At 37.2% G+C, this 12539-nt stretch overlaps 1 protein-coding gene across 4 annotated transcripts in view; it reads right to left on the reverse strand.

The window, feature by feature from the left end:
• Positions 1-7498: 7498 nt before the first annotated feature.
• The window catches only part of Ubc2 (ubiquitin conjugating enzyme 2), a 28861-nt gene continuing 23820 nt past the window's right edge, over positions 7499-12539 (reverse strand). For all 4 annotated transcript variants that reach the window (XM_083129238.1, XM_083129220.1, XM_083129226.1 and 1 more), the window contains exons 5-6: positions 11297-11444; positions 7499-8983 (exon numbers count right to left, since the gene is read on the reverse strand). In XM_083129238.1, coding sequence (XP_082985364.1) covers positions 8886-8983; positions 11297-11444 — 246 coding nt within the window. In that variant the 3' untranslated portion in view covers positions 7499-8885. The remainder of the gene's footprint in view (positions 8984-11296; positions 11445-12539) is intronic.

The following is a 12539-nucleotide window of genomic DNA, read 5'->3' on the forward strand; positions in this document are numbered from 1 at the left end:
AATAGCATTTCGACTGCAAAGTGTGGTATACACGATGCCTAAATCTGCAGCTGTGGATTAGTGTTACATTCTGGTCAAGCATGTAACTTTTCCTCTTTCTGTTCTCCATAGCCGACCAGTAGCAACTGAAAATGTTCACCGAAGGAACTGCTGTTCTGTTTTTATTATGGAACGAACTCAGTTTTTTTTGTATCAAGAAATGTATACTTCTATGACACTGTTGCAGCTTGGTTACGTACAATTCAACTGTATTTTATGAAAATTAGTACGTATAAATACATTATATACAAATGAGGTTTAATCAACAAGTTTTTAAATTATATTTTGCTGGGAGATGTATAAAGCAGTGTCAACTGTATATGCAAATACATGCAGATTAAGGCTCAGCCGGGCCTTTAGCAGATTTATTATATTTTTGCTCTTTCAAAAAAACACAGATATTCCAAAATTGAAAAATTACATCAGCTTAGAATTCCTCCAAGAGCATTCACGTGAATCATGTGGTTTGCTTTTGCTGTCGTCTAGACATTATCAATAGTTTGGTAATTTTGGAACCTTGCCTGTATTTACGCTGAGGACAGATGGTCCATCTGACCAGCAGCGCATACTTTCTGAAAACTACACATGATATTTAAGTTCTGTCCTTTTTTATCTGGAGTATACATACAAAGGTATGACATACTCGAATTACAAAACAATACGTCTGTTGTTACTATTATTAACAACAGCAGTTTGGAAAAATCCCGTGTTTCATATCTTTTCCCTTTGTTATCACATATTATGGGATATATTTCTAAAAGTGGCTAACTTGTAAACTACTCCTAGAAAGAACTATCACTCATGAGACAGTTACCACGAAAATCCAATGAATAGTGGTACACCCTTGTCAATTCTTCATGTGCCTCCATTTCTTTACAATGAGCTGTGAAGGGGAAGAAGAAGAACCACACTTTTTTTGGCACAGTTTGACGTTTGTGTGGTGAGCAGACGACAACTCCTCTCCTTCGTGGAAGGGAAACTTAGCTGTACGTACTACTGTTGCCAACTTAGTATTTTGGAGCAAGGTTTGTCCAAATCACGAATCGCACCAAGGAACTACTATATTTTCGTCTATTACATAACTGGTCTCAGTTGTAGTTCAATCCAGCCTTGGCTTTGCAGTCTACCTCTAGTTGCTTCACAGAAATTGTACTCCTATTTTAGGCAGGATTTAGCTCTTTTCTGCCAATCTGATGTAACACTGGCTGCGCCAGTAGGTCTGAACGGCAACAGGGCCCCTTAACAGGCATATGAATAACCCCATAGCACACTATGCTCCAAAGTCCTACCCCGCTCTTTCCCTGCATTGGCGCAGTGTTCTCCCTTGTTGCCTCTCCAGGGTAGCGGAACGGCCTCCCTCTTCGCTTCTGTCGGCTGCAGAAAAAATGTCCTAGGCAATATCTACTCCACGGCAACGGTGTTCATTAATGTATTTAACAATGTTGTCATTTTATTAAAACAACTTTTTAATTCTTTACATTTTGCTGTTACCTGCGGTAACTAGTTGCCAGCAAGGAAACCTCAAAGTTTGCTTCACACAAAGTATTTCAAGTGCTGAAGGAAAAATATGTATTTCCATTGACCGTATGGCGAACTTGCTAAAAAGACAATGTCAGGAAATTTAAATACATAAATTATGCTAGCAAATGCATTCAAAATTCAGGAAACAACAAGGGAGAAAATAACAAACCTCAAAAATGAAAAAAAAATGCAATAGGGACAACAAAAAATACTGAAAAATGAACTCTTGCTCTAACTTCTGGGAAACTGAGTGGTCAGGTTTAGAATTGTTTTCAAGGCTCAGAAAAAAAAAATCAAGATTTATCAACTTCCAAGCTCTAATTATCTTGTTACTCAAGTAGTATCAGGCCAATTTCAATTAAACTTTGCACTGTTGTAGTAATCTACCACAGCTACATTTTTTCATTTACTTTGGTCTATTGAGGGGGGCATGGGTGATTTTTTTTTAAAAAATTCAACATTCTTACTCTTCCTTTAAAACTAATTATTGGGAGGCACAACGTATAAATTTTACCTCTGCTAAAAGCCTCGTCATTAAGCAAGAAAACGAAACCTATTTCATCTCTCTACGACAGTTAGTTCTACAGTTAAGATTTTCTTTTGTAATTCACAGCAAATTTGAGAAGGTGCCGGCTTCAAAGGGAATACAGCCATGCAAGGGTCCAGCACTAAAAAATAATAGGCCTCCATAGCCACGAAACCATTGATAATATCTAGGCAAGAGCAAAACCAAACCACATGAATGCTTGAAGAATGCTAAGCTGATGTAATTCTCCAGATTTGAAATGTCATTAACAGTTTCTCGAGAGGGAAAATTTGAAAAAGGTAACTAACTTTGGCCAAAGGTCCAGCCGAGCCTTAAACTTAAATATGCATTTATATGTACTCTAGATCTTTGCCAGAGTATCCCCAATCAAGTGAAATGAATTAATCCATTGAAAGCATATGAATTTTTCCCAAATGTGCAAAAATCTGCTATCTACTCATGAATATTAAAAGTGTTCACACAACATAATTTAGTGTAATGGTAACTGCAAGATTTTTCTGTAGTTTCACATGTTTGCCTCAATAGACAAACTTATTTTATTCCAATCAAGTAGTGATATAAAATTTACCAATACCGATAACAGATCCAATACAAAATTCCAAGAGGATGGATCATTCACCTCCTTAACCTTTTCAGTCCCAAGCGTCTCGATCGAGATACCCAAAAGTAAGCCTCACGGTCCCAAGCGTCTCGATTGAGACGCTGTGTCAAGGTCGTAGTTTTTACATTATAACGTTTCTATTTTTGGCTAGAATTTCGATTTTTTTATATTGTTCCTAACACATGTATTTAACAGAAATGTTTTTTTTTTGCATTTTTCTTGTCATGAAAATGGAGGGGAAAAGGGACTTCTCTTTTGAGTCTCTTTTCAAGGGAAAATTTTTGCCGACAAAGGAAGATGGGCTTTGTTGTTCTATAACAATGCTTTTCACTCCCGCCTGTGAACTGCATTCGAAGGAAGCTTGTTTATCAGTATCCGATGTCAAAATGAAAGTTATCCGTGAGGGCGCAAGCAGGGGGGGGGGGGGGGGGAAGACTGGTTGTTGAATCTGCATTGTGAGAATGGAATTTCAAAGCGTGCTGAAGGAAACCTTTGTCTTTTTAGCACAAGCTGCGACAGGGGTTACCCTGCATTGTATAAAAATAGAATTTCAAGCAGCTGCAAGAATCGGCGCTCATTTTTCACTGCGTTCTAGCTTTTCGTCCGTGAATGTTGTGCGTAGGTGTCGTTTTGTGCCCAAGTGCGAGGACATTTTTTGGGTGAAGTGACAATTTTTTAAAATATTTTATTGGGGTTTTCTCCCTTCCCCCTACATCTATAAGCCAAATTTGCATAAATTTTGCATTTTGACTTTTTTTTTCGGGGGAACACCATTTTTTTTTAAAGAAAAGTAATTTTTGAGGGGATTTCCCCTCTCCATATGTACGCCAAATGTGCATCAATTATACATAGTCTGAATCTGAGATTCATTCTGCGTACAACATCTTTCATCTCTCTGGGACATTTAGTTTCCGAGCTATAGTCATTTCAAGGTACCGCTGCATTTTGAAGCTTGAATCAGTGGCGTGCCGACCATTCCTTTTGGGGGTACAACTCAAGTTACATTGGTCATACGACAATGATTCAAATATTTTTCTGTTTCTTACATGCCAGCGATAATTTCTATGTGCATTTTGAACTTTTCATATCCTTTTTTTCAGGGGGCAGGGGATGAAACCCCAATATTTAAAAAAAAAAAGTATTTTCAGGGGATTTCCCCCTCCACATATACGCCGAATGTGCATAAATTATATATCGTCCGAATCTGAGATTCATTCTGCGTACAACGGTATATCGTTCATATCTCCAGGGCAAATAGTCTCAGAGCTAAAGTCATTTCAAGGTACCGCTGCATTTTGAAGCTTGAATCAGTGGCATGCCGACCATTCCTTTTGGGGGTACAACTCAAGTTACATTGGTCATATGATAATAATGCAAATATTTTTGTGTTCCTTACATGTCAGCGATCATTTCCATGTGCATGTCGACACTGTCATGTACTTTTTTCTTGGGGGGAGGGTGGGGGAACCAAATTTTTTTTCCGAAATTTTGGAATTTTGAGTTAGCCCCCTCCCCCCACATATACGCCGAATTTGCATAAATTTCATAAGACACTGAATCTCTGGTTCATTCCGCGTACAACGGTATATCACTCATCTCTCTAGGGCAATTAGTCTCCTATCTACATTCATTTAATTGAAACACTGCATTTTGCTCAAAATCGGCTCGGAACAGAGGGGCTTACTTGTGAAAATGGCCTTGGGACTGAAAAGGTTAATCAATGTTTGTTTCCAGGTGACTGTAATGCAAAAGAAGCTGCATACTCAGACATTTGCTTTTTTTTAAACGTACGACATGGCTATTATCAGTGCTCGAAAAATTTTCTTCAAAGCTAGGTGCCAGCTCTGAAAATCAGGTGCCAGGAAACTACCTACTAGCAATTGTGCATACTACAGTGTGTTTCAAATGTCACTCAACCCAAACTTTGAAAATGTATATCATGAAAACTGTAAGATATATTTACACCAGGTTTTCTGCACTGAACTAATTATGTACGCTATCACTGGGTTAATAAATTTATGTCAGCATGTATCCAAATAAAAGCAATTACATTATTTTAAAAAATATTGTTAATTTGCTGAAAACATCTGAGAATTGATTTTCAACAATATATACCAAAGTAGAAATTTTCAGCGAAAAATGCAGGTTCGACCAGTACTCGAACACGGGGGTCTGATATATCGTGGCATTGCTCTAACCACTTTTTTTTTTATTTACTTTATTTTACTTAGTTTCTTGTGCCATTTTTGGCTAATTTGCGTAGATGAGGATGAGTGATGATGAATGGACACGCACAAACATCCATGCCCATGCCGGGATTCGAACACAGGACCCCTGGCATCGTAGCGAACCTCTGAGCTACTGAGCCGGCCTGATTTTTCGCTGTCGCTGCTTTACCTGCATGGAATCTTCTCTGCCAGTGCTACCTAACGGGATCTGTTGCCTTTGAAACACAGTAGACTTCGACGTTGCCTCGTTCCTCCCAGTGTAGAGATGTTAATTATTGAAGATCAGGCACACACAGGAAATATACTACGTAGAAAGTTTCAGCGAAAAATGCATTAACATCTGTATGCTGTGAGGAACCAGGCAACGTCGAAGTCGACTGTGTTTCAAAGGCAACAGATCCCGTTGCGGTAGAACTGGCAGAGAAGATTCCACGCAGGTAAAGCAGCGACAGCGAAAAATCAAGGCGAGGCAAGGCCGGCTCAGTAGTTCAGTGGTTAGAGAAATCACACGGTATGCCAGATACCCAGGTTCGAGTCCTGGTCGAGGCTGCATTTCTTACTGAAAATTTCTACATAGTACGTACATCTTCTGTGTGTACCTAATCTTCAATAATAATACCAACTCTTAACAATTTGTGGGATCATTTGTTGGTGTTTGACTAGTCGTAAAACAGTTGCTTTGTAAGGTACAGCAGAAGCAGGGAATTTTTCTTGCACATCGAGTGTAAGAATGAGTAGTAGAATACTCTTCAGCAATGCACACGCACTGCTGCAAAGAATACGCTATGCTGAATCAATTAAAGGAACTGGCATAGTAGCATCGAAAGTGAGCGAAGAGATTTCAGTGTAACCAGAGGCAGACTAGGATTCTCTCAAGATGCCAATTTCGGCACAAAATCTTGGTTTATGACTTTTCATGTAAATGTATAGCAGATACTTAGGCACATGTGGCGTGCGTCTGTTGAGAATATTTTGACCTGCTAGCATTGCCATATATGTCCCAAAAATGGCACTTTTCCACTCAACCCATAAAACCGCCAATACAAAAATCCATCAAATGTTGCACATGACCAATATTGGTCGCAAATGACAGATTGACATGGCATCAGTCATCAGACATCTAATTATGAGCCTTCGATAATTTCTTACGTATTTTTCAGATTCAAAAGTGCATTTCTGGAAAAATTTTAACGCTGCCTTCCGCCAGTTATTAATTTATCTAAATTTTCTGTATGGAGAAAACTGATAATTTTGAGCATTGAAAAATATTTCACTCGATGAGACTTTATAATGCCGAAAACTCTGTGTAAATATCTCTTATGGTTTTCATGATATACATTTTCAAAGTCTGGGTTGTGCAACTTTTGAAACACTGTATATGAAGCTGAGCATCACGGCATTCAAAACAACGCTAAATCTTTCGAGAAAACTGGAAATGGGATGTTGGGGGACAAGGAGTAAGACATTATTACTGACACTCTGGAATGTTCACAACGTTGATTAAAAAAAAAAAAAAATTTGCTAACTTACGGTGTAGCTACTGCAATTTGAACTTAGAATAATCAAAATGTCATACATATTACAGCAAAAGATCACAGTCGCCAGGCTGAAATTTTTAGTTGCCATGGCGACCTGGAACCGGGATTTTTCGAGCCCTGGTTATTATCCATAAAAATTATAACAAAATGGCAGAATTTTGCACTAAATTGTAAGATATTTATTGATATATTGTTGTCGTACACAAAGTCTGCTCCCTGATGAGCGATTTGTGTTTCCGCTATTTGTGGAATGTTACCTTGTGTTGTAAATTGTCGCTTGACCGAGCATTGATGTCTGGCGAGAGATTTTTACCTTTATATAGTCTCCCCCTTGAATCGTTCCACTATATATATCAGATCGGTAAAATAATCGGTAATTTTACCGATAAACTGATATGCCTATGTCGGCCGATACCGATAAGAGTACCGATTAATAATGTCCCCATCACTAAAAAAAAATGTAAACAACAAACACAACATAATTTTAATATTAACTGCAAGGCTTTCCTATAGTTTCACATGAGAAGGTTTGCCTCAGTGGACAAACTTCATTTAATCTCCTGATTGGACCCAACTAGGTAGTAAAACAAGTGCAACTGCCAATCTTGTCATAATAGAGGGTGAGTCAAAAGTCAGGAACCATTGGACTAATGTCTCCGGGGAGGTGGATAGGTTGGCGAGGCTCCGTTGAGTGGCCCATGAGGTCCCCTGACCTCACACCAATGGGGTCATCTGAAGGCAATAATTTTATTCCCCCAGATTCGCAACCTACTCCATCTGCAAGGGGAGGATAACGAAATGAGCTGTGCAAATACGGCCTGCCACAATCCTCAATGTCCTGAAAAACTGGAAGTGTCGTCTGAACACGTGCCTTGGTGAAGAGGGTATAGACAATATAAGCTAAAGTAAATAACACTATGGTTCCTGGCTTTTGACACCCTGTATATGAAGCTAACACACACATCTTGCAATTTTCACCTCAATTCAATTTCACCATTATCACATGTATGTTATCTACCCGCTATTGACATTACATACTTTATTTAGTTACAATACTACATGCTAACAGAAGTAGATAGCTTCATTCAATGAAGTTTCACAGCACACAGAATACACAGAAATGATTTCAGTATGATGCATTATGCTCTGGTAAAGGAGCACTGTAAAAATGAACACAAAAATGCAATAATTCCAATGCGGAAAAGAAAAAAAATAAACAAATTACTTCCAATTGCTTTTTTCACTCAACTGACACTAATAGAAAGCGGATTTAACACCATCAATACACACAACAATACATTTAACGTACAATTACACATTCACAAGTCTAATGACTGCATAGAGTTCAAGTCTTTTCTTCGAAGAAACGATTCTTGTTTCTACCAAGACATTAAGAACACGCAATATTCGCACACTAACGTTTTGCAAGAAAAAATACATTGTACGTTCATGTGTGTCTAATTTCTGAGGTTTTTCACCGACTTAAGGTATTCAGTCTAGAAATAATGAGTGAAGTAGTAACTTTCTTGAAATGCCGGTGTGATACTACAGTTGCAAGTGTTGCTTCAGAAAATAAAAGTTCATTAGCATGAAGGCATGCAAATAAAAGTAGGCTAGATGTTCCTCATCGAAGAGAACGCACATAGAACAAAATATAAATTTGCAATTGATTGAAAAAGTGGACTTTTCCCTCATGCAGCCATCGGACAAAGTTAGATATGGACATTCTGTATGTATATAAGCATGTACGTATATATATGTATATTTTTTATATATGTAATTGAATCATTTGATCATATTGTTACTATGTTTCTGGAACATAAAACACTTAATTTAACCTATTTCTCTTTCTCATCACATATGACAAGTCTTCAGTCATTAGATTCAGTTTCAGTCTGCATTGTGAAAAAAATCATCCAGCCAAATAAAGTTCGGGTACACACACATATTTAAGGGTTCGTAATATCATGATCAACAAAATGTATATTATGCCAACACATACACCATTTTCATCAACACTCACAACAGTACATTTTTGGATCACTATTCATTCAGTGTGAACATTCTATTTTTTCCTCGATCACAATCCCACCGGTTCATACCATCATCACAGACACAAGATGAAAAAAAAGTGAAAAACTAAGAACAAAGCTGGGGGAGGGAAGGCAGGAATAAAAAGGAACTAAATCATCTTCAGAACTTTTGTTGGCTGGGTGGAGTCAGTTTTGTAGTATCACAACAACTTCACATGCTAGCAGTTTTTTCTGATCACTGGAATCACAGGGAATATTCGTGGGGTGCTGGGCCTTTAAGTTCAACTTCACACAACAACAGTTTGGTCTAGAATCCCACAAATGAAATCCCTTTTCTAGCAACCCCACCTCTTGTGTATTGCTGGAAGAGTTAGGTGATCATGTAGCATATCTCTTGGTCCAGAGCCGTGCAATACGATCATGTTCCTCCCGATTTTGCAGATATTGAGTAGCTATACTTCCAACCAACGGATCAGCTGGAAAAAAAAAGTAATTATGTAACGACCATCTATCAAAAACTTTGGAATGGTTTGTACATACAGATATAAAGGGTACGGAACATATTACGATAATTTTGCAAAACTGGATAGAACCAATTATTATGCAATAGGGAGAAGGAGACTACTGGCATGACACAGCGCATGTTACCATTGAGTCGAGTCATGGAGTGGTGTGCAAGGAGTATTCACCATAAAATCAAGTTACCAAAATTTTACACAAAAATTTGTATTTTATAAGCTCCTAGGCCACCACAACAGACCGAAAAAATATACTACGTACCAGTGGTACATTCCTACAAACATGTAAAAAGTTGCCTTGAAAATAGGCTGATACTTCTTGTTCTTGAAGTAAGGGGTTAGTTATATATAAGGAGAACAGTGTTGCTACTCTATGGGGAAAAAAATCTGGACTGTTGCTGTTAATGTTGGTCCTATGGATGCTGGATGGACCAAATGTGCAATGACACCTGGCAAGACCACTCTTTGAGGACAAATTTTGAATAAAAAAAAAAACAACCTGAAAACATACAACATTTTAGAAAATTGTAATTATTGGAAAATTTTGAGAATTGTTTTCATTATTACATGTAAAAGTAACATATCAGCAAAAAGTGATGGTTGACATAACCAAGGCTGCCAGTACACCTCGTAATTTCAAGACTGCATACATTTTATGAATATGTCATAATTAACCCCTTAAATTATCAGTAGTGCATAAAATGCATATAAATATTATCATTCTTTCATGAGCTCAATAAATGCCCACAGAGACCATATACAAACCAACATTTTTTAAATTCCACAGCCATCTTTTATCCAGGTTTGTTTTTACTTTACACAAAAACTTTTTTAAACCTTGGTAACTTTTCTCGCACAATGCATGTTCAGGTACGACACAATTTTCTTGTTTAATGCTTAACAAATACCCATATATACATGTCTATCACTGTACATATATATATTTTGTTCATCCCTTAAAATTCCAACTACCAATCTGGTGCCTTCATTAATTTGGGCAGTGATAACAGAGAATGGACTTTTGACAATTTTGTATTTTTTTCTTAATTTGCATCACATTTCTGCCACTTTGGATTTCCAAAATAATGATTATAAATATTGTTAAAGTATTTGCCATTATGATTATTTTATAATGAACTAACATCTGTACTTACGCTTCATAAGACAAGTTATTGTTAAATTATATGAATTCTTATGATACCTGACCTTTTGGCTTAGACTTTGAACTGGACTGCAGTATTAAAGTTGGAAATAAGAACATGGAAAAAAACGAAGATGGTATTTGATTTTCCACAATTTGAAAAAATTAGAAACTGTATACACCATTTGATTTGATTTGCATTAGGTTATGTTACATCTCATTTCTGCCACTTACAGCTAATCACAACGATTGGGCTCAATGGTGATGAGTAGGGGGCAGATTTTTGCATACTTTTTTTCATTGGGGAAAGTTAATTTGCTCTCAATGGATCCATTCATTTCACTTGATCGGGAACACACTGTCAAAGTTTTGTAGTGCATACTTGTTTACATATTAGGCCTAGAAGTAATTTTCATACAATCTTTCATTTCGAGTTCCCCTCCATTATTTTTGTTCCTTGTGTCAAGAGTGACCTGTATTGCCTAATTGTGGGCTCTAATTGAGTCAAGTACATCCAATAACTGGTACTACAGTTGTGGCAAAGATAAAAAAAAGCTTCCACCAATCAGTGACTTCTAAAAGAAATGAGTGGCATTTCAGGTGTCAGTGGTGAATCATAAAGTATATAGCCTAGTAAAGAATTTTGGTTTGTTGTTTTAAGTCTACTTTATGCACAGATAGGCTAATCGGAACTGGACCTACAGTTTAAAGTGGGGCCCCTTGATTAAAAGATGACGACATTACAGTGGAACCCCGATTTTACATTTTCCACATTATATATTCAAGCTTTATGGTCTTAACCTATCAAAATGTTAATAAAATTTCCTCGATTTTACATTTACCCCCATTTTAAGTTTTTCCAGCTTGGTTCCCTGAAAAACATAAAATCCAATTTCACTGTACCACTATGCCACCGGGGGGCCTGTATATTTTGGCATTTTTTAGTGCATATAAATTCATCCCTTGGTGATAAGATGGAATGGACAAACACATGGATGACACAAGTGAAGTCCCACACACGATTATCATGACTGTGGGCCAATAACTGGTTCAGTCACATCTACACAAGTGTTCAATGACATACAGGAATTATTATTATTCAGATATGAATGTAATGAAAATATCCTTACCTGGATTGCAGTCGGTGAGAAGGGAACAAATAGACAAAAGCACCTTGGATATTGTAAGAGCTGGAGACCAGTTGTCCTTCAAAATATCCAAACAGATTACTCCTTGGCTATTGATATTGCAATGATATATGCGAGTCCTGAAGGTAACCTGTTGAAGAGGTTTTTATGCATCATATTAAAAATTATTTAACATTCAATATAACATTATTCAAAGAACATGCTGCAAAAATATCCTTACAGTACACTGCTTACTTTTGGACATTACTTGCTTTGTAAAATCAACAAAACATTTTGATTAAATATACCCCATAAAATTTACATAAAATTAAGCAACAAGGTGTCACTCTAAGACCCCTTTAAAATTTTCAGATAACTCTGCCTCAGTTGCCAATTCCCATGCTCGAACACTTATGCCCACAGAGATTCCACTGTAACTATCTCACATTGATTACACGAGTTTACATTATTTGAAGAATTATATCATAAAATTCAAATAGCTGATATTTAATCACAAAATAAAATAAAAAAACATTTTCCATAATTTTCAGGATAATTAGTCTCCAAAGTGTCACTTTTGTAGAACCACAAGATATCTGGTCAGAAAAAGTATTGGCCAGTTTCAGTGATTTAAATCTGAATGGAAACTTTCCAATACTACTAGTAGTAGCAGAGACTAGGGATGGTCAAACATGGCCAGATATCAGATAATCTTCTATCCAGATATCTGAATGTGTGCATTATCCAGACAGTTTTATGGTTTACCACTTTTACAGACTATCCACATATTCTTTTATTAATAATTTTCATATTTCACTCTACAGACTTTCTACTACAAGTCCTTCCATGAAATCTATCCAGATACCGTATTTAGCGTGTATAATGTGCATGCATGCATAATGCGCAGCCTGGTTTTTGACAGGAAAAAGTGGCAAACAATTATATCTCTTATATAATGCACAGTACAATCTAGGTTCAAAAAATGGCTTTCTTAGTTGCAGGTTGTAAGGCTGTTGCTTGCTATGCATATCAAGAGTGAATGACATCATAAATATTCAATGAGTCACCTGTTGCTACAGTGGACCATGAGAACATTACATTACAAAGCGAAAAATTGTGGTACATGGCCTTTAAGGCCAAGGGGGACATTTAGAGACTCGCCGAGGTTTACACTCGCTGGAAACACTGCACAAGAGGCCGAGCGAGCGCTCGGCCAAGTCCACAGCTGCCTCCTTCGTCCACTTAG

The sequence above is a fragment of the Lepisma saccharinum genome, chromosome 1, assembly GCF_977018435.1.
Source record: "Lepisma saccharinum chromosome 1, izLepSacc3.1, whole genome shotgun sequence".
In the NCBI taxonomy this organism is placed as follows: domain Eukaryota; kingdom Metazoa; phylum Arthropoda; class Insecta; order Zygentoma; family Lepismatidae; genus Lepisma; species Lepisma saccharinum.